General features: G+C 41.4%; 1 protein-coding gene across 1 annotated transcript; it reads left to right on the top strand.

Moving 5' to 3' along the window:
* The first annotated feature begins 97 nt into the window (after positions 1-97).
* On the top strand, positions 98-20,957 carry APIP (APAF1 interacting protein). The gene is made up of 7 exons (XM_037040495.1): positions 98-299; positions 9,502-9,602; positions 13,891-13,939; positions 15,296-15,413; positions 16,823-16,958; positions 19,655-19,822; positions 20,671-20,957. Exons 1-7 carry the CDS (start codon positions 243-245, stop codon positions 20,768-20,770), a joined length of 729 nt encoding a protein of 242 aa, XP_036896390.1. The 5' UTR covers positions 98-242; the 3' UTR covers positions 20,771-20,957.
* The last annotated feature ends 844 nt before the right edge of the window (positions 20,958-21,801 follow it).

Below are 21,801 nucleotides of genomic sequence, written 5' to 3'. Positions count from 1 at the left end.
GTTCCACGAATCCTAGCCCCTCCTCCAACCCAGTTGGTCCCACCTCCCAGTTAGGGGGCTGAGGGGCCGGATTGCCAGTCAGCGAGGCCCCCCTAGGCCCTCCCACCGCCTTGTACGCCCCGCCCCTGGGATGTCCTCAGCACTGCCTGATTAATTTAAGGCCTCGCTGCGTTAGTCCACTTGGGTCGCCGGGAGCAAAGCCGTGCGAATAACGGGAGCAGCAGGTGTCCCTAGTCTGGGCTATGTCTGGCTGTCCCACTCCGGAGGGAGAGTGTTGCTCAAGGCAATGCCGCCTGCAGGTAGGGGCGGAGCCGCGGGTGCCCTTTATTCCTAGGAGGCGAGGCGCTGGTGGGGCTTGGAGGGGGCTTCCGGGAGGCCCTCACGCGACCCCCGCGCAACTTGGCGCTGCAAGCGGCCTGAGGTCACGACCGGCAGCAGTCGCTTCCCGGGACTGGGCTGTCGTATGGTGGGAGATGGGCAGCAGACGTTGAAAATAAGAGCGACCACGGAGGAGAGCGTTCGAGGCCTTAATTGTGTGTTTCAAAGCAACTTACTAGGAAGACAAACCAATCAAGGGGACGTGCAGCGCTGGAGTGGAAATGGAGCAAACACAGCTCGCAAGCTTATCTTTGCGCACTGGCTACCAGGCTGACGTTTGCCCAGCACGCTGAAGGCACACACGGCGGGGGAACTCTGGTCTGCTTTCCCTTGACCAGAGCCGTGCCTTAGTAGCCAGCACTATCCCTCAGCAGTTTTCCAGCCTCAGTTTACATTGATTATGGGATGATCATAGAAGGGATTCTTAAGCTGGGGTCAAAGGAACATCCACCCTAGGGCTGCTATGCTTTTCATTTATTTGCACGCACCAACAATTTTATGGAGCACCTACGTTCTCATTGATACAGTGATAATGTATGGCCTAGGGTCTACAGGAATGCCAGACAAACAACTTTATTACAATGTGAGAAGCCTTGCTTATGAGGCAGGGATAAAATTAGCTCCCTTATTCTTCCACTTTTCTTTATTAAGGCTGAAGATCCCAATTAAAAATAATAACCAGCCTGAGGTTTTATTGTGAAATACTTGTGGAGGAGGATGAAGTTTTCCTCTCCCTTCTAGGTTCTTTTAACTGCTTCCATAATCAAATCAACATGATACATTAATAAGAGAAAGTACACTGAATTTGATAACATGGTAAATAAGGAAACTCCACATACCTGAGAGGTTCAGGGACAGAAAGGTAAAACAAGGCATTCAAGGCCTCCCTGGAAAAAGTCCAGCCATTGCTAGTATAATGAGATCGTTTGTGTGACATGATGTAGCCTGGCAGCCAAAGATGGTGGACTGGAATGCTCATGCATGAATAATGATGACTTCACTGTAGTAATCAGTGGAGGGGGCCTTAGGTACCCTGAGTGAGCGTGTATACTATGTGGCCATCACATTCAAAATGACTGAGCGAGTAGAGCAATGAAACTGCATCAAATTTTGCATTAAGCTTGAATATTCCTCCATGGCTACTATGCGGTTGATTCAGAAAGCGGTAGCTATGGACAACTAACTGGTGATTGGCAGCTTCATCATGACAACATGCCAGCCCCTGCATCTTGTCTGCTACAGGTTTTTGGTGAAACATCAGATCACCCAGGTGACTCAGCCCCCTAAAGCCTGCAACTTCTGGCTTTCCCAAAAACTAAAATCACCTTGGAAAAGGAAGAGGTTTCAGATCATAGATGAGATTCAGGAAAATACGATTGGGCAGCTGATGGCAATTGGGAGAACTGTGTGAGGTCCCAAGGTGCCTACTTTGAAGGGGACTGAGGTGTCATTGTCCTGTGTACAGTGTTTCTTGTATTTTGTATCTTCTTCAATAAATGTCCCTATTTTTCATACTACATGGCTGGAAACCTTCTACACAGACCTTGTATATGACTTTCTGAGCTGTAGTAAGATGCCTTGGCGCTTCAGAGGGGAGAGGAAGGTCATTCTTAGAATAAGAAGAGCAGGTGTCAAGTAATTAGAAGTTTTCCCTGCCTTATAGATAGTATAGATAGGTCATGAAAAGTTATAAAGTTGTTTCTAGTAATAACTCTAATGGCCAAGGCCCCAAATTAAAATTCTCTAAGGGAGAGGTAAAAGTTTCGCCTAAGTCTACAGGGTCTCAGTTGCCTTCCACTGAAAATAATTCACGTGCCGAAGTGGCACATCTTGGGGAGGCTTGTTCTGAACCCCTTCAGTGGCTACAAGCATTATGTGCTGCCGCCAGCCTTCGAGCACCTCAGTCCTCTGGGCAGCTCCCTTGCACAGTTCCCTAAGTGGCTATCTCAAAACCTCACCATCTACCCCAGCCCTGTTTTGCAGCTGACCCTGCCTCCAAAATTGCTAAGAAGGTGCTACTGTGGAAGCTATTAGGTGTGAATTTGTCAACTTCAATTTCTTCCTCTTCCCACATTATCATGTACAGATTAGGGACTAGGCATCTAGAATCAAACTGCCTAGGTTCGAATCGTCTCTACCTGGGTGGCCTTGGACAAATTAAAATTTTTGGAATAATATGGTTATTATAAGGATTAAGTAAAGTCCATATAAAGCCTGTAGGGTAGTGCCTGGCACAAAACAAGCACTCAAAAAATGGTAGCTAGCTATTCTTGACCCTGGCTGGTGTGGCTCAGTGGATTGAGCGCTGGCCTGTGAACCAAAAAAATGGTAGCTACTCTCGATGTCAGTTGTATTACATACAGGGTGGGGCAAAAGTAGATTTACAGTTACATGCAAAACAGTTTATTCTTATATTGTTTATTAATTATTGTGTTTTTCCATGAGGAAAACTGTAAACCTACTTTAGCCCCACCCTGTATTTACTTGCATCTTTACTCTTCCTCTTGTCTGAGGCACATTTTCCCCTGTTTTCCTAATTCTAGCTTCTGTATCCACTAAACTGACCTGTTATTAAGGGTATTGCTCTCCCATACTCTTAATCTGTCTCCCAAGCACAAAACTCTATTAGTCAGTTTCTCCTTCTATTTCTGTATTGAGCCCTTTACAGCAACACTACCGACAGGGTCCTTGGAATTCTCTGCCTGTAAGTTTTATTAATTTCTCAGTCCATTTTGACCCATTTTTATAACTAATTTGTTGAAACAGTTGTTTAAGGTCATGGTCGACCTTAGTTACAAATACAGTTGGACCTTGAAATTCCATCCCAAGGTCCACCCTGTTATCCATGCTGTATGGGACTGAACATTGCCAGAGAAAAATCACACAACTGTGCTGACAGGCCTCATGTCATAGTCAAGATTTTAACCTCAAATTGGCACTTAGTACTACCCAACACCCCTCCTGTGCTTCCGTACTAGTTTGCTGTCCTGCTCCTGGAAATGTCTAGTTGATCCTATAGTCTCTTTTCAAGGCTCTCATACCCTGTCCCCACATTCTCACTCAGCTGGTGACTTTGTTTCTACTTAAGAAAACAGAAGTCATGAGATGCGAACTTCCTACCACAAAACCTGCATATCTGCTTAAACAGGAGCCCATCACCATCTCATTTTGCAAAATGGAAAGCCTCTTCTTCCACGTGTACGCCGGTCTCCATCCCCTCTCACCTGAGGTTCTTTCTCTCCCTCTCCTTGTCTCTCATCGTGGATCAATTCCTTTTCTGGCAGGACTGATCTTATCAGCATGGCCTTCAAGCTCCTGGGTGATCTGGCCCTACAAACTCATAGTCCACCACTTTCAACACTTCATCCCTCTAGCCAACTAATCATCTAATCATCTTTCTATTCTTTAAACTCTTCAAACTCAAACACTTGTTCACTCTTGGTTCTTTACCCCTGCTGTTTCCTTTGCCTGGAGTGCTTGCTTGCCCCCAGCACAGAGTCTTGCCTGTGCACACACACTGGTCCATCATACACTGGTTTTTCCATGTCTGTTAAGCCTTAAATGTTTCCTACTCAGAGAAGCCTTCCTTAATCAAAGTTGATCTTTGCTATTTTTCTCTAAGTACCTTGTTTGTTTCCTTATTGCAATTTATATATTGCAATTTGTTTATTAATTGCGTCTTCTGTTTATAAAAACTAGCCCCTGCCCTGGAAATTCCTATAGAGCAGGCACTTTGTCTTGTTCTTAGCTGATTTCCCAGACATACTTTGCCAGTAAGTACTCAAGAAATATTTATGATTCACATCTCAGTGAATGGCTTCACTATCGCCTTGAGCTACCCAGCTAACCACAAACTTGCAGGTCCTTGAAGCCTTGCTTTTCTTCAGTTCTCTCATCCAGAGTTCTGCCTTTCATCTCAACTTCTAAAATACCTCCCAATCCATCTCCACCATTACTCCCTTGCAATTCCCTTTTAGAACTTTCCACAGCCTCCTGACTGGTCTGGTCTTTTGCTTTCTTGGTCACCACCCGTCATCCTCTCTCTCCACTGTCACTGTAGCAATGTTTCAAAACCAAGATCTGATCATGTTGTCTATCGAAAACTGCTCAGTGGTTTTCAACTGCCTGTGGAATAAAGTCCCAACTCCTGTGCACGGTGTCATTGATCCGATGTGCTCCGCCTTCCTTTCCCCTCCATCCCACAGCACCTGCTTTAGAACCGGTTCCAACTGCAGAGACTTCTCTCTGACGGAAACGCCCTTTCTCCTATTCACCTACCCAGTAGATCCCCACTTTCCTTCATGAATACTTAGCACAACCATCCCTTCTAGGAAGCTTTTCCTAACTCCTGCTCCCTCCCACCCACAGCTTCTGTTCCCATAATGCCCTGGATTATCACGTATTGTATGTTGCTTTGTTGCCTTATAACGGTTAACTTCTTTACTAAATTGCAAGTTCCTCGAGGGTAAGGAGTTTATCATATTTACATTCATTTTGGGGAGGCTTCAGTAAAAGTTGTTGAATGAATGCGTGGATGGGGGCCTCTGTAATTCATGCCAGAAGAAAGGTGTGTAGAGCAGATGCTGTGGCACAGAGTCCAGGGGAGGAGTGATCGCTTCCTGGTGCAGTGCGAGAAGGGGTTGTGGATGAAGTGGGTAGGGGGCCTGGCAAGCAGGAGTCTGACAGCTAGAGTAGGGATTATTGGAGGTCCAGCATGAGCAATAACAGTGCAAAGAGAAAGAATGTATTCTTGGCTGGCAAGAAAATGTCTTAGTCATCTATGGCTGCATAACAAGTATCTCAAAAGTTAACCTTAAAACACAAACAGTCGCTGTCTCAGTTTCTGAGAATCAGGAATCCAGGAGAGTTTAGCTTGAGGTTCTGGCTCAGGGTCTCTCAGGGGTTGTCAGCCCCGCTGTTGGCTGGAGCTGCAGTTGCTCTCGAGTCTAGACTGCAGCTGGCGTGAGCTCCCAAGCCCTCACGTGCAGGTGTTGGCAGGCCTCCGCTCCTTGCTGAGTTTTGGTCTGTCGCAGGCCTCAGCTCCTCACCATGTGGCCTTCTGCACAGGCCTCAGTATCTTGAGCAGCTGGCCTTCCCCACACCGAGTGATCCGAGAGAGAGGGCCTCCAGTTGGAATCTGTCGCCCTGCAGCCTAATCCCAATCCCGAAAGTGACAAACTGTCACTTCTGCAATAGTCTGTTGGTCAGACGGACCAGCCCCAGTCCAGTGTGGAGAGGGACTGTGGACCATGCGTGGTGTGAATACCAGGAGATCATTAAGAGCCATCATGGGGACCGACTTTCACAATGAGGTTGAGTGGAACTGGGAGACTTACGTAAAAAAGTGAAAGAAAGTATTTGAAAAGTTAAATGAGGGAAAGAAAGAAGAAAGACATAGACTAAGGAGGTGGGATTTAGGCAATAGCTGATGTGAGGAATGGGGTTCAATAATCAAAGCAGTTCATTATTTCAGTATTCATAGTAGAGCGAAGGGTAAGCTGGAGGAGAAGAAGGAGAAATTGTAGGCAACGGGACCAAATAGGAAAAGGTAACCTTAATCCCCTCCTAATATCAGTTGGAAAGAATTTTTACTCGCTGTTGCAAAAGAAGAAAAATTAGGACAGTGAAAAAGTGAATTTCACAGAATTAATTGTGTTCCATTTAAAGGATTACCTTTTTATGGTGAGATTATCTTTCCTACTTTTTTATGCTTAAAATGCACTTTGTTTTTTTTTGAAGAAGGTGATGGTGATTGTTAAACATGGTTAATGCTGCCACTCAGCAATCTTATGTCAGTCTCTCAAATTTGAAAACAACAAAAACTACTGATCTTGAAATTGAGAAGTCTGAGAATCACTGAGATTATTATTATTATAAGGAAACTGATATCCAGAGGGCTCTGACTTGCCTTATGGTCTTCTGATTTTTAGTTAGTGCTTGATGAACGTGAAGAAGAATTTTTAAGTGTGGCGAGGGGCTTGGAGTGCAGGTGAGGTTGCGAAGAAAACCGATATGCACAGAGAGGAGAATGGGGCAGAAAGGAACAAAAACCGTGCTGACGGCTTTGCTGCGTCTGCCTCCAGTCCCTCCCTGAGGCCAGTGTCAGGAAAAGTTGTGAAAGACTGAAATGAGCAAAACAGATAACTCGCTGTCCTTGAGCTACTTCACAACTCTGTGAATTGTGGAATACTGACAGTAATGGAGATGCTCATTGTTCAATGCAGTTTGTATCACGGACGTTCAGCTTATTGCTCCCTGGTGGATATTGTCCTGTTTTTGCTTTATTTGTAAATCTAGAATTCCTGATTACTTCTATGGGCTAGTGTTTGTTTTGAATTCTCCTTGGTACCCGTTATAATGTATTTCTCGTTCCCTCATTAATTGATTAATTAAATAATGTCTTTGACACATGTTTATTTTTTAATTATACTTTATTGAGGATGCTGTTACAATCGTCCCAATTTCTCCCCCTTTGCCCCCCTCCACCCAGCAGCCCCCCACTCCCTCGGGCAATGCCCACACCGTTCATTGCTCACGTCCATAACTCACGCGTATAAATTCTTTGGCTGCTCTCTTTCCTATGCTGGACTTTACATCCCCATGGCTGTTCTTTAACTACCAATTTGCACTTCTTAATCCCTTCACATTTTCACCCATTCCCCCAAATCCCCCCATCCCCTCAGAGAGGCATCTACACATTGATGCTTCTGCCCCTCTCTTCCTCCCTTCCCTTCCTCTCTCTCTAAAAATAAATCAATAAAATCTCTTTAAAAAGGAAATTGAAATTTTGTGGGTTTGGGCTGGTGCATGAACCTTTATTAACAACAGCTGCCTCATCAGGGTTCTTCCTGCAGAATGAAGCTGGCTAATTGCTGTAGCGCCCCAGTGCTGGGAAAGACAAAAATCGGAGGGAGATCCTTAATCACAGGCCATTTCCTGTAATGTTTGCAACTTGCTGGGCAAATTGCTGGTTTCAAGGATTGGAAAACTGCAGGAGTCTTCTCATTAGCTGTACTTTACTATATAATTAAAATCACTATATTCCTAAAAAAAGGAAATAGCACATTATACAGGGAATGGATACGTTGGCTAGATTTCATTGAGACAGATATTTTTAAAAACCCCAACATAGCTATACTATCAATTTTTTAAAAAATATTTTATTTATTTATCTTTAGAGGGGAAGGGAAGGAGAGAGGAAGGAAACATCAGTGTATGGTTGCTTCTCGTGCATCCCCTGCAGGGAACTGGCCCCTGCCAGAAACAGGCCTGCAACCCAAGCATGTGCCCTGACTGGGAACCGAACCGTGATCGTCTGGTTCGCAGGCCCGCGCTCAATCCACTGAGCTACACCAGCCAGGGCTCTATACTATCAATTTTAATTCAAGAACTTTTAACTCATTAAAATGGGAAGGAAACTAACATTGGGTCACGCATCACGCTGGTCGCTTTATATTCACTTTCCCTCATTTTAATCCTCATGATGTTCTCATTTGATGGATCAGTAAACTGAAACTCAAAGGCATGTAAGCAAAAAATTGTGTAATAGGGATTTAACTTTATGTCCATTAACTCCTAAGCCCTGCGTTGAGTCAGAACTTTAAAAAATTTCAACGTGCCCATGTTCTTCATTTTGTATTTTGAATCTACTCCATCAAATTATCACTCATAATACCTTAAATAAAGAGTATATGTCAGATGTTCACAGTGAATTTGGGAAAACACTGTGATTTCAGAAATCCAGTTAAGTAGCTGGAAATTCAGCCTGTTCAATAGTAATTTCTTTCAACCCAAAGATGTTTTTTTCCCTTTTACCCAATGCCAAGATTTATATAGGCAAGCCTCCTTGCCATTCTGTTCTTCACTGTGGGTCTGTTTTAGCTGGAGCATATATCCCCTTGGGGTGTCTAGCATGTGTAGGGATTTTTCTGTTAGATGCCACACTTGGAGCATGCCCTAGGTTTTATCTGTGTTTTTAGTAGCTTGCACAGCTGTCAGAGTTGAAGCTCAAGGTCACCAGAGTTTTGCAAAAATCTTCAGGGAAATGACGGCTTTGGAGCTAGCTTTCCTTCTAGGTAGATTTACTCTCATTTCTTTTATGGTCCTTATGAGACCTACTTTCTTGCCAGCTCAGCAATTTATTTTGAAATATTTTAAAAATAATTTATTCAGCATTTTAGTTGTTTTCAAAGTTAGGATTATATATCATACTGCCCAAAATGGAGCTCATTGTATTTCTTTATTTTTGTTTTCATTAATTTTAACTTTGGAAAAGGGAGAAAAACATTGGTGTTTTTTTCCTAAACAAATAATTATTAGACATATAAAAATAAGGCCCGTATTTTAACTAGACTTATTATGCTGATCATTTCATGATATATAGAATTGTCAAATAAAAATGTTTGTACACCTGAAACTACGATGTTGTATGTCAATTATGCCTCAATGAAAATAAATCAGCAGACTCGGTGTTTACCCCAACGTATATGCATGTGTTCCTGTACAACCTGTTTTTACAGAAATAGGTGCAGGAAGTATATTAACTGTGATTGTTTCCAAGTGAATGCTTTTTGTTATTTCCTTGGTGTTATATTTCGTAATAAGTACACATTGCTTTTATAATAAGAGAAAATAAAAACAATCACTATGGTAAAAAGAGAAGGTATTTTAGAATTAAAAAATTGAACAGAATATGAACAAATAGCTATTATAGTGTATCATATATGTTGTGCCCCGATTAAATGTTTTGTGTACTAGAAATTTACTAGATGACAAGCATGCTCCTTCAACACTAGATTTTCTTTTATTTCAGCCATCTCAATGGACATAGAGACATTTGTGCCATATACTGGGCATCTCCCCACTTTGGTCTTATAGCCTGTTTCATAGTGATGGACTGGAGGCCCCGTCTTGGGTACTTCCAGCGTGCCACATAATACAGTAGATCCACTTTGTAAACATTAAAAACAAAGTGTGTTTTACAGTAGGTTTCTCCCTCACAGTATCTTCTCTGTGGTAGATTTTCTTAAACTTTCTTAAATTGGCTTCTTCATAGAAATTTCAGCTAAAATAGTCACTTGATGAAATAATGTCTGGTATTAAAATAATTGTCTCCTTTTTAAGGACAAGGAACATCCAAGATACCTGATCCCAGAGCTTTGCAAACAGTTTTACCATTTGGGCTGGGTCACTGGGACTGGAGGAGGCATTAGCTTGAAGCATGGGTAAGTTTCTGGCTGATTTCTTTTTTTTAAATTTTATTTACTTTTAGGGAGAGAGGAAGGGAGGGAGAAAGAGTGGAGAGAAACGTCAATGTATGGTTGCCTATCACATGGCCCTCTTGGGGGATCTGGCCCACAACCCAGACATGTCCCCTGACTGGGAATCGAACCAGTGACTCTTTGGTTCACAGGCCCACAGCCAGGGTTTGGCTGATTTAATTTCTGGGAATTCTCTGTAGAATAGACCATGGAGAGCCCAACATGCATTATGTCCAAAGAAAACTGATGCGCAGTTTTGTGTGATACTTAAGGTATTTCATTTCTACTTGAGGAAATAAATATTTGCATAACTGGGTGGAACAGGTATGTATGTATGTACGTCTAAGTCACAAATATAATAAATACCTAAGGATTTGAGAACACAGTCTCTAATGAGAATAATCTGGTCCTCAGTTTTTGGAGTAGCAAAGTTAAATACCAGGCTGCCATTGTGTTCATATGTCTGGAGTTGTAAAGGGTCCCCTCTAGATAGACAGGACTTGTTTCAAAGGTTCAGAAACATATTTAAAGGTCACTTAATTACAGATTACTAGCCATTGAATTCCTAAAAATTACATTTTATTGAGTCAAAAGAAAGGCAATATGCCGTTCTAAAGCACAGGTACCATTACTAATGGACATAGCACCTGCTGGTCCGTGTTGCTCAGGACAAAGCAAGAGGCACTGAACTAGACACAGAAGGAATGAGCAGTATACAGCATTTCATTAGACGTGTTCGGTGTCTCTCCTCCAAGAGGATGAAGAAATCGGTAACTTACTGACAATGAAAAGAGAGGTGGCAGAATCTCATCCTCTTAAGTGATTTTTCCTCCTGGAATGGTTAGGAATATTATTGTCTGGAGGCTGAATGTTCAACTGAGTAGCTAAATTTATTTCTTTATCCTGATTCACTTTCTTTAACACATTGGATTGCTACAATATTTCTGTAACATTGGTTGTATATAGAGTAATACCCCCAAGGAGGCCACATTGTGTACAAGGAATGGCATATAAAATGTAACCATCAGGACGTTCTGAACAAAAGGGGTTTTATGGCGTACCACAAGGTGGCGCTGTTGTGATTTCATTTGCTTCCGCTGACCGAGCACCTAGGAAATAGTGGTGGAACGGTGGGAAAGGACAGGAGGGGCCTGAGTCAGCAGCCGTCACAGCAGTGTGTGAAGGGATGCACTCCTTCTGAAGAGGTCACGTTCCCGGTTCACTGTACGTTTGTCTGTCCGTGCCTCTTTTCTTAGCGTCAACCAGTGCTGGCGTGCCAAGTCAGCATTGCGCGGGCTTTCAGATTATTGTGCCAAAAACTTTTAAGATGACCTGTTTCCAGCAAAATCTTACAATGGATGAGATAACATTGGTTGTTACCTTATCCATTTAGGAGTTTGAGTCCCAGTACTCAGCTCAGCTGTATTATTTAAAATAAATCACATTCTAAAAATTGCCCTTAATTAACTGCTTTTTATTTGCATATACAGAAGTAGTTTTTGTGTGCACAAGACAGAACTTTCTAACACACTGAATTAAAATAACCATTTTAAACTGCCTTTTTTTTAAAAGGCAAAGTTAAAAATAGTGCAGGTAAGGGGTCATTGCAAATCTCAAAAGGGAATTTTTTTTATCATAATGACATAAAACACTATATTCCTTCTAGAAGAATTTTACTGACCCATATACTGAAATTGTGCGGTCACCCTGAAACACTCACTGGTACCTTTTAAAATGAAATGGCTTTTATAGCACTCATATAGCAATCAGTTCATAGGAAAGTCGCATCCTGTGTGAAAGGCTTTTGCCTTCCATTCTTAGTGGGCGAGGAGCTCCTCCTGGAGGTCCCAAATGGAAACAGCCACAATTTTATGGCACTGTGTTTGGCATCTTATTAAATTTGTGCCTTGCATAGTAAGATAGGTAATTTGTACTAACATGTTTAGTCTTTTTCCCTAAGACTTAAATGACTTCATAAGCCCACATCAATACTATATCAGCAATGTTATCCTTATTATTAGCAAAAGCTTGGTTTTCTTTGATGCTTAGGACAAATATATTTGGAATGACATACAAACCCAATAGATTATGTTTCCGGAATAATACTGACAATAAGCTCTTTGGGAATATACAATTATTTACTGATTCCAAGGTTTGGCTGACACCATTCCAGCTTATGCTGCTGATGCGTGGTGCCAAAAGATATATATGAAAGGCAGCTTACGACATGTGAGAGTTGGGTAAGAAGGAGGAAATGGCGGACGGACCAAGAAGGTGACAGTCATCAGTGATCGAGGCAGTCTCGGGGTGCGCGGCAGACATTGCGTTTCAGTCACATCCTGCCGTTCACATTTAGCACTTCCTGTTTCTATGGCCAGAGATGCTACTCCTGTTGCATGCCATTAGAGTTCCAGTGAATAAAATGGACAAGATGATTAAGGCTTAGTAAGATTTAAATGACTAGACAGTAAAAAATAGATGTACTTCCAACTCTTGGGTTCTGTTTGTACACTTACTGCTTGTGAGAGAGCAGGGAGTATAGAGAAATAAATTCTAAAACGTAATACCTTGACATTTAAAATGCTTTTTGTTGGTGGCTCACAGCACCAAGTAAACACTTCACTTTTGCTCTTTGGCATGTTTTCCTGCTAAAATAAAAGCGCTGTCATCTGTGTTACTTTTGTCCAGACATCTCCTCCTTTGAAGGTATAAATATATTGTTTCTAAAACCTGTTTACCTAACCTTTTAATTATCCATCATTGATCAAAGTCTGAACTCATTTCCTTTTTACAAAGGCAGTTAGAAAAACAGAGCTGACGTCCCAAATCACTTGAATATGCAGAATAAATACCCTGGATTTCCCCATTTTGTAGCTGGATTTTATTTACAAGCAGACTGTTTTGTACTTTATTTGGGCCTGTTCCCAGGACTGCATAAACTTCTCTCACATGAGAAGACTAAGTCCACTTACCACTGGAGATGATTAGCTCATTCTAGAGTCACACATCATTCTAGAGTTTCTTCACGGTCATTCTCACTGGTTCTAGAAGAATGCCACTCTGTGGCTTTCTTATGCAACAAAGCTTTAAAGCACTAGCTACTTTGTGAAAACAAATGTTTGAGTGTCACTTACGTGCTTTGCTTTCCACTGCCATTATCAGGTCAGGCATTTGTTTTCTAGACCTAAATTTACCGGTGGACCATTAAGGAACTTGCTTCATTTCCTTTCATTTTCATCTGTTCCAAGTCGGTGGCTTTACTAGTGACCCCAGCTTTGATGAGCTTGATTCAATACAGGATGTCCTCATTTTCACTATGGAACAGTTCACAGTCATTCCATATCCCTGTGTCCATGCCTCAGCGGCAGAAGCCTGAGCGTGCATCTGCCGGCATTTCCTCCGTTTGCGTGCACGCGGCAGCTCTCTGCCCTCTGATAGCAACGGAAACTGGTAAATGAGCTAGAGGATCCTTGGGGGGGCGGGGCGCAGGTGGAGAATTTAGAGAAGATTTTGAAATCAGTTTGCAAATCAAATTTGGGAGCACCTTGTGGTAAATGGTAGGGCATAACACAACATTCCGTAACAGAGAGGCCTCCGGATGTAGCCATGTCTTTCATGTTTTAACTTTCATAACTGTTTTTGCCTTATGGTCAAATATTTTCATAAGGTAGTTGTGTTTTTCAAACAGGAAGCATACTGTTCCCCCAAAGTAGCTGTGCTACTGCTGTAATTTTAATAAACTGTCCAGCAGAGGTCTCTGAACTTCATGTTTTATAATAAGAGCATTTGAAAGAGTAAAATTAAACCTGATTACTTGCAAGGCAGATATGTACTCCTAATGAGCATGTTTTCTCTTCATTGGATTTTAGATGAACTATTCCACATGTACTATGACAAACTCTGCTTATTCATGCTTAAAGATTCATGCTGAAGATGCGTGTTTTCAGATTTTACTTCTAACCAGATGAAAGCCTGGTTACCAATGATTTTGTCCCATAAAAAGAAATATATGTGAAAACGTAGAAGACTAAAGTAACTACCACCATTTTCCTGTGTCAGCAGCGTTACAAAGGCATTCACGTGTTTGGTTTCTTTCTATATAGCCTATACCATTAATTAAATCAGGCCGTTCCTTGTATGACTTGACTTATGGCGAACATTAATGATTGGACTGCGAGGATGCATTTTTCTTTGTGCAAAAGCAGAATGTTAGAGCTTCATAAATACCAATTCCTGTATTTTGTGTTACCAGCAGTGAAATCTACATTGCTCCTTCAGGAGTGCAAAAGGAGCGGATTCAGGTACGGTGAAGGGGTCCTTCCTAAATTCAAAAGTCTGTTCTTCTCCGCTTGACTATTGTTTTGTGAAATGGGATTCATTCTTTAAAAAAGTTTCTTTCGAAGGATGGTCATATTATGAGAGTTTAGCTAACTTACGAACAAACATTATTTGAATAACAAATGTTTTTATAAGCTAGTGAGTGTCCTCCATGTAACCAGTGTCTTTTGAACTCCCTTTCGACCTCTAGAGGGCAAGAGTTAGTAGCGCAACCTTGAGTCACGGAATGGAAAGGGGTTCTAACTCGCAGCATCAGAACACCACCTGGATCAGGCCGGTAGGGGATCAGATTGATGGTCTCAAATGAGCCAGACTCGGTTCCTCTTTGGCAATTGCAAAGCTATTCCAATTTAATATTATAAAACTTACTTCAAAAATTTGAGAAGACTCATTCATATTGATGCTACAGTAATACCCCAAATCTATTTAAAATGGCCAGATAGTACTTAACTTCTATTTATGGCATAATGCTTTATTAGTTAAATGTTTGTGATAAACCCTGCAGTTTGTACTTGGTAATAAACCCTGGCACATACAAGTGCCAAGTCAGAAACGCGCACGCATTGCTAGGAAGTACCTGGGACTCCGTAAGTACTTAGAACTTGGGAGTAATATACCTTGTTGAGATTAACATTTCTGAGTGGCAGCTAAGTATCTCAGGGGATTAAGAAGATTTTACTCTCTCTCTTTTTTTCTCTTATATTATGAAATTAAAACACCCATCTTAGACTACCGGCGTCTTTATATAGTCTCTCTGAAATATACCTGTGAACCTAAAGTGATGAAGTGACAGCCGCGTCACGTCATACGTGTTAAATATTCCATATCAGTTTTTTCTTCAAATTCTAAAGGAAGGTTTTTTTAGCTCTCTGGAATAGTTTCATTAGTACAAAATATTTTTTGTTCTCAAAATGGGTTAAAAAACTTGGAGAGATAGACTATAATTATATGAATATTTAAAATATGAGTTGAATAAGTGTACATATATATTATCACTCTGCATGTGAGTACATACTGTATACAGGGGTGGGGGAAAAAAACCCAAATGGAAACAATAAAGCTTTTTGCAGAAAAAAACAAAAACAAATGGAAACAATATTTTTTTTTTGCGTTTGCAGCAAAAAAAAATGTTTATAGGGGTGGGGAAAAGTAGGTTTACACTACTAATACAAATATAATACGATAATAAACAATAACACAGTAAACTCTTTTGTGTGCTCCCAACTGTAAACCTACTTTAGCCAGCCTTTATATTATAAGAAAGGGGACATTTCTGATGATACAGTATAAAGCTTCTCTTTTTTGCCCTCGGTCAGTAGCCTGAAGACATGTTTGTGTGTGACATCAGTGGACAGGACCTCAGTGGACCTCCGCCACGCAAGAATCTACGAAAAAGCCAGTGCACGCCTCTTTTCATGAATGCGTACACTATGAGAGGTAGGCCGAAAATGGGTCTGACACACAGGATGTTTGCAGAGCAGGCTCCCCTGAGTAATGGTGCTGATTGTTACGGTTAACGTTTCTTGGGTGCCTACTGTGTACAAGAACTTTCCGTATGTTCACCCCTTCCCTCCTTGCAGCAGCCACTGTGGAAGGGCCGTGGTTACTCCATTTTACTCACGGGAGGCCCTAGGTGATGGGAAGATTTTTCCAAGATAAACAGCCAGTGAGCACCAGGGCCAGAATTCCAGCCTAGATCAGCAGGACTCTGCTGGATTGTCAGATTGGCCGAGAACTAGGAGTACAGTCAGATTCCCACTCTCGGTTTCGAGTTACACCTCCGGGGACTTGTAGTAGAAGTCAATCAAACTACAGTGAGGGAGAATCGGCCTTTTCCTCACCTTGGTGGGCGTCGTCCTGTCTGTTTGAAAAATTTACTGTGTGATAAAAATAGGAATCTTATTTTAATTCCCCAAAATCATGGTAGAAAACCAGCCTGGAAAGGTCGGACCTAGAAAACAATGTTAAAATAGAAAATTGTAAGTGAGGTGCTGGCTCAGCCACAGCCAGGGAGTCATTAGAACTTCAGTCCCACACGGTCACCGGATGAAGTCAGTACTGAGTGAGTGATCATGTTGTGTTCTGTTCCTGAACGTTGTCAGCTACCACGGAAAGGATAAAACTTCAGAAGATTCTAATAGCGTGAGCGACCTTTCCCGGCATAAAACTCAGTAAACTTCCAATTTCATAAATAGCCATTACTGAATTTTATAACATTCAAATGCTTTTCTAGGTAAATTCATGGCATTGATACCTTAAAATCTCTACTGTCCCTGATGCTACCAAGATATGTCCTGTACTTGAAAGCCTAACTTGATGATTAAGGGTCAGACTGACCTGGGTTCAAATTCAAGTTCTGTTACTATGTCTGTGAACCATGGGCAAGCCTCTTTTAACCTCTCTGAGCCTCCATTGACCGTTATGTAAATGGCGACCGCTGCGGTGGTTGTGACGGTGCAAAGAGATAACACGTAAAACGAGGTTTGCCCAGCACCGGGCACAGAGGAGTCCCTGAGTACGTGGCACCAGTATCGTGACTGTGACCTCCATGATTATTAGAGCTGTACTTCGGGCCGTCTCAGAGGTTCTTCATGAGCACATGTAAAATATTATGAATTGATCTGATGATACCGGGTAAAGCGTATTTCCCTCTCCCTTCCTCCCTCCTGCCTTTCTACCTACTGCCAACTTATTCTGTGCCAAGAAAAACAAGTCCATAACCATGTGTATGTGTGTGCACGCACCCGTGTGTGTGTGTGTGTGTGTGTGTGTGTGTGTGTGTGTGTGTTTCTTTAAAAGGTGTGGCTCAGCTCTCGCTGAGCCCGGGACTCCTTCTGCCTCCCCAGGAGCAGGCGCAGTCATCCACACCCACTCCAAAGCTGCTGTCATGGCCACCCTTCTCTTTCCTGGACGGGAGTTTAAAATCACACATCAAGAGATGATAAAAGGCATAAAGAAGTGTACCTCAGGAGGGTATTATAGGTATTTTTTTCTTCTTTTGCTTAAATAATTTGAAAAGTATTCTTTCTTCTTTGGATAAACAGGCTACTGATTTTTTAAAATGCATTTAATGAGATGTGGTGGGATCCACGTTAGATAATACCCCACTGAATATTATACTCCAAATCTGAGCTCAGAGAAACCAATCAGATGCCTCCCCTCCCACTCCCCTACTCTCGCCACTGCCTTGGTAAATTAGCAACACGAATGATGACACGTTTATCGGAGCAAAATGGCAAAACCTTGGCCGAGACGTCCATAGAGATGGGAAGATTGTGTCCCTGCATCGAGGCACCCAAAGAGCAAGATCTTCACTTTGTCTGCAGGGGGGTTCAGGCCCTGACTGAAGTTTTCACTTCATTTTGATTGGATATAGTGTTTCTAGAATATGTTCACATTTACAAAAGTTTTATTATTATTTCACTGAAGTACATCTTCTTAGGTCTTATAATTTTTCACTGTGGAAAGTGGCATAGATAGTATACAACAAAGGTCTCGATAAAATCAAATAAATCCACCAGCCCACAAGAGTGTAGTAATTACTCATCAGTCTAGAATACAGTGACGGGACGAAACATGCCCTCAGTGTTCGGATGTAAGCTGAACACTTCATGTGTGTGTATTGGCATCCTTGCTCCGGAGTCTTCAGCCTTCCTAATTTTCCTAAAGGGCCTTGTTTAGAGGAAGAGGGTGTCAGGTTTTCTGAAGTGTTCTGACAGCAGTGCCTCATTGCTACTGCCTGTGATAGAAGGTACATGTTAAAACCAGTGGGCTGAGAAACTGATTTGGTTTGATTTTAGTTAATATTTATTGTGTGCCTAAAGCATTCCTCAGCACTGTGAAATACCTATTTACAAAAGTTAAATATTTATATTATGAAAGTGTACATACTAAAGAAAGTCTAGTTGCCTTTTCCATATCTGGGTCTTGAAGGAAAGCCATTATGTGTGATATCAACTTCATCAGCATTTGATTGCTTTCACGAAGGAATAAAAATAGAAGAACACAACAAAGAGTGGGGAGAGGAACAGAGCACAGTAGAAAGCTTTGGAATTTTGTTGGGGGGGAAAGGCATGAATTTTTGAAAAGATGCCATTTCTTATGTATTGTAACGTATACATTTAGTATATTCTTGTGAGCGTTTCATAATTTAAAGAATACAGACTTTTCTGAGACATCCTTTGTGGTTTTGTTTGAGCCTGGCTGGGAAACCAGGCACAGGGCCTTCTTTCAGCTCAGGGGGGAGCGATATTTTACTAGAGTTTGCGGGGAATTCTAAGAGCCCAGTTTGCAAAAGAAGGAGCGATGAAGGCTGGATGAAGTAAGAAAAGAAGGTTCTGATATTCTCTATTCTATTTTTTTAGGTCCACCTTGGGGAACAATGTTTTAAATAGCCTAATTCCTATCAGCAGAAGTTACCATATTTACATGTAATTGTGCTGCCTTTTGGAAGCAACATGTGTGTGGTAGAGTGAAAAAAAAAAAAACACTGTTTGATGGTCAAGGACCATATTGGCTCCGTCCATCATTTAAATACAAGGATTAGTGTAAAGTGGATGACTTGGGTTGAGTTACTTTTCAGGTCTTTTTTTTTTTTTTGCTGTGGAATTATTTTGTCCCTGAAATTTGTCTGACTCTTCAGTGTATGCTAGAGGAAAATACAAGTTTGTCGTTCTCCTGGCTAATGTTAGGAAAGATTTAGGACTAGCAATTCCTTCCTCCCATATTTAAGAATATTTTATAATTACCTCTACTTTACGTAAGTGAAATAACGAGCAACTCAGTGCTGTTAATAATAACGGTTGGCCCAGTTACACATGACAGCTGCTTAGCCTGTACCTGCCCTAAAGTAGCAATTTCCGATACTGCTTTAGCACAACTTGGAGGTGAAGGTTAGTTATTACAGAGGGTGTGAAAAAGCCGATATATATCACCAAGGCAAGAGAAACTTGTGTCAAATGGAAAACTTGTCTGAGTTTGAGCGGTTGTAAATGACCTTAGGGACAGACTTAACCTTGATAGTGACTAAGTTATTTGCTTAAATGCTATTACATGAATAAAAAGGAAAAGACACATTCTGATTTTACCACATGTATTCACTGAAACAAGACGGAGGCAAAAGAAGTTCTGATGCCCCATGTTTAATAATCCTCTGAAATACTATCATGTCTTTCACAGTCATCTCCAGAAGTTCCTCGTTACCCCGGTGACAGAAATCACATCTGCATTCACTCGTCTGAGCTACTTTGGGGTCCTTCAGAGTTACATATATTCTTCATCATTTAAAAGTTCCTACTTCATAAGTAGTTTAATTGTTAATGCCTCAGCTCTGATTCTGAAATCTATCATTTTCCGTCTCCTATTAAAAATATTTTGATTGTCTCTGCTTCAAGGAAATACTTGTACGATCTTGATCATTTCTGTTAGGTCTTGGAATCCCGTACACATTTCTGCCACTCAGTCTTAGGGTCAGTATAATGCCTGCAAAAGTCCCAAGGCATCTGTGTTACAGATGTTTGTGCAGATACACAGAATAACATGCCACATCTCGTTCACTATGCAGAGTGGCTTTCCAGATACAAAGAGGGTGTCTGACTGGTTGCCTGAAAAAAATTTACAAATTTCACATATGAGTGCTTCTGTTTTAATGGGAAAAAATGACTTGTTTTATCTCGTAGATATGATGATATGTTGGTAGTACCCATTGTTGAGAATACACCCGAGGAGAAAGACCTCAAAGAACGCATGGCTCGCGCGATGAATGAATACCCAGACTCCTGTGCGGTACTGGTCAGGCGTCATGGGGTTTATGTCTGGGGAGAGACTTGGGAGAAGGCTAAAACTATGTGAGTATAAATCAAAGGACATTTGGGACAAGTCACCATACTCTAAATGTGCAAGAAAGCAAAATAGGTCTTAGGATTTTAAGTGAAGTGTGGTTTTTTTAATGTGTTATTGGTCAAATTGGTTTCAATTTAAATAGTTTATTATTATTGCTTCTAGAAATTTGACTGGCATCGTGTATTCATTTAGCCCTGGCCAGTATGGCCCAGTTGCCTGGAGTGTGGTCCTGTAAACCGAATGGTGGCAGGTTGGATTCCCAGTCAGGGCACATACCCAGGTTACAGGTCGAATTCCTGGCCAGGGTACCTACAAGAAGGCAACCAGTCATTGCTTCTCTCTCTCTCTCTCTCTCGACAATTAAAAAAAAAGTCCTCAATAAGGATAAAAAGAAAAATTTTTTAATGAAATATTTATTGGATGAGCTGTTATTTGGCACAGTGCTGTGTGCTGCAGTATGGAGGAGGAGAGGCAGGTCTTGTTCTTGGAGGTTAAGGTTGGAAGGGAAAGGTAATCCATGTTATATAATGATTTGCTGCATTTATTTCAAATGGCAAAGTGAAATGCCAAAGGCCAAATGGCTCAGTGAAAATTTTAAATTTATATAAATGGTATATTTTAAACTCCTTTTTATATCCTGAGAAGTATATATGGTTGCATGATTCAACATTATTTCTTTTCATGCTTTAATAACGTTGGAGGCAAAATAAGAAACATTTAGCTTAAAATTGAGAAAAATTCCTAACCCGGCTAGGAGCACGGTTAAATGGACCGAGAGGAGTAGTGTGACTATTAAGATTGGGGAACCTGTTTCTCTAAAGACAGTCAGTTTGTTTTGCTTTTTCTTTCGTAGGTGTGAGTGTTATGACTATTTGTTTGATATGGCCGTGTCAATGAAGAAAGTAGGACTGGACCCCACACAGCTTCCAGCCGGAGAAAATGGGATTGTGTAAGCCAGATGGAAGTTTATATACAGAGACAAAGCTTAGCTGAATTATTACTTATATGAAACCTATTTCTTAATTAATTGGAATTTTCACACTGCCATTAATGTCACTAAACACTGCAGATGATCACCTTGAATCTCTTCTGACATTGATTTGCTCAAATATTGTAATTTTAAATGACAGTGCAATAGAATAAAAATTTTATAATGAAGGTGGGGATGGGTGGGGCAGAGGGGAGTGGTAGGGGGGAAATGGAGACCTCTGTACTTAAGCAACAACAAAAAAATGTAATTAAAAAAGTTTAAAGTGAATGGTTTTTGTTTATTTTTAAATCCATAACAGCAAAATATTTCCCTTTGAAATAATTCTTTCTTTTGTATACACTCCCAGTGTATTAAAGAATTTCTGTTATTCTTTAAAATTGCTGGTGATAATAGAATTCATTGGGAAATTTCCACTTAATTATAGAATGAACAGTTTCTTGTTTTTGCCCAAACCAGTGGCCAGTTCTTTCTCTGTATTTTATGTGACTTCACAGTAGCATTACTAGTGATCACTCTCTGCTTACATTTTTCTTGGGCTTCCATGACACCAGACCAATGTGGTTTTCCGCTCACCTCATTGGTCACTTCTGTGGTTAGTTCCTTGAAATAACCATCAGTTCTCCTCCATCAGTCTTGGAAATGTCGGAGGGCCTCATGGCTCTCTGCCCTTACCCATGGTCTTCATCTCTACTCTTTCCTAGGAAATGTGGTGCAGGGCCATGGCTTTAGATATTACCTCGATGCTAATGCCCCACAGCGCTTTTCCTCCAGTTCAGACTTCCCTCTCCACCTCCTGCTTCTCACCATTTGGGTATCTAATTGGCATCTTAAACCTTCCAAGGCCTGAAACAATGCTGTTGATTTTTCTTCCCTGTGATCCATTACTGTCCCGTCACCCCCAAACCTTTTCTGAATGCTTCTGCAGGAAACCTCTCAGAGACGGACCTGTTTTGTTTCACTGTAACTTAGAGAACACCTGACACGCTGTGAGCA

This window comes from Sturnira hondurensis, unplaced genomic scaffold (assembly GCF_014824575.4).
Source record: "Sturnira hondurensis isolate 20B ecotype Veracruz unplaced genomic scaffold, ASM1482457v3 Scaffold0002638, whole genome shotgun sequence".
Lineage (NCBI taxonomy): Eukaryota > Metazoa > Chordata > Mammalia > Chiroptera > Phyllostomidae > Sturnira > Sturnira hondurensis.
This window is presented reverse-complemented; position numbering and strand designations above follow the sequence as displayed.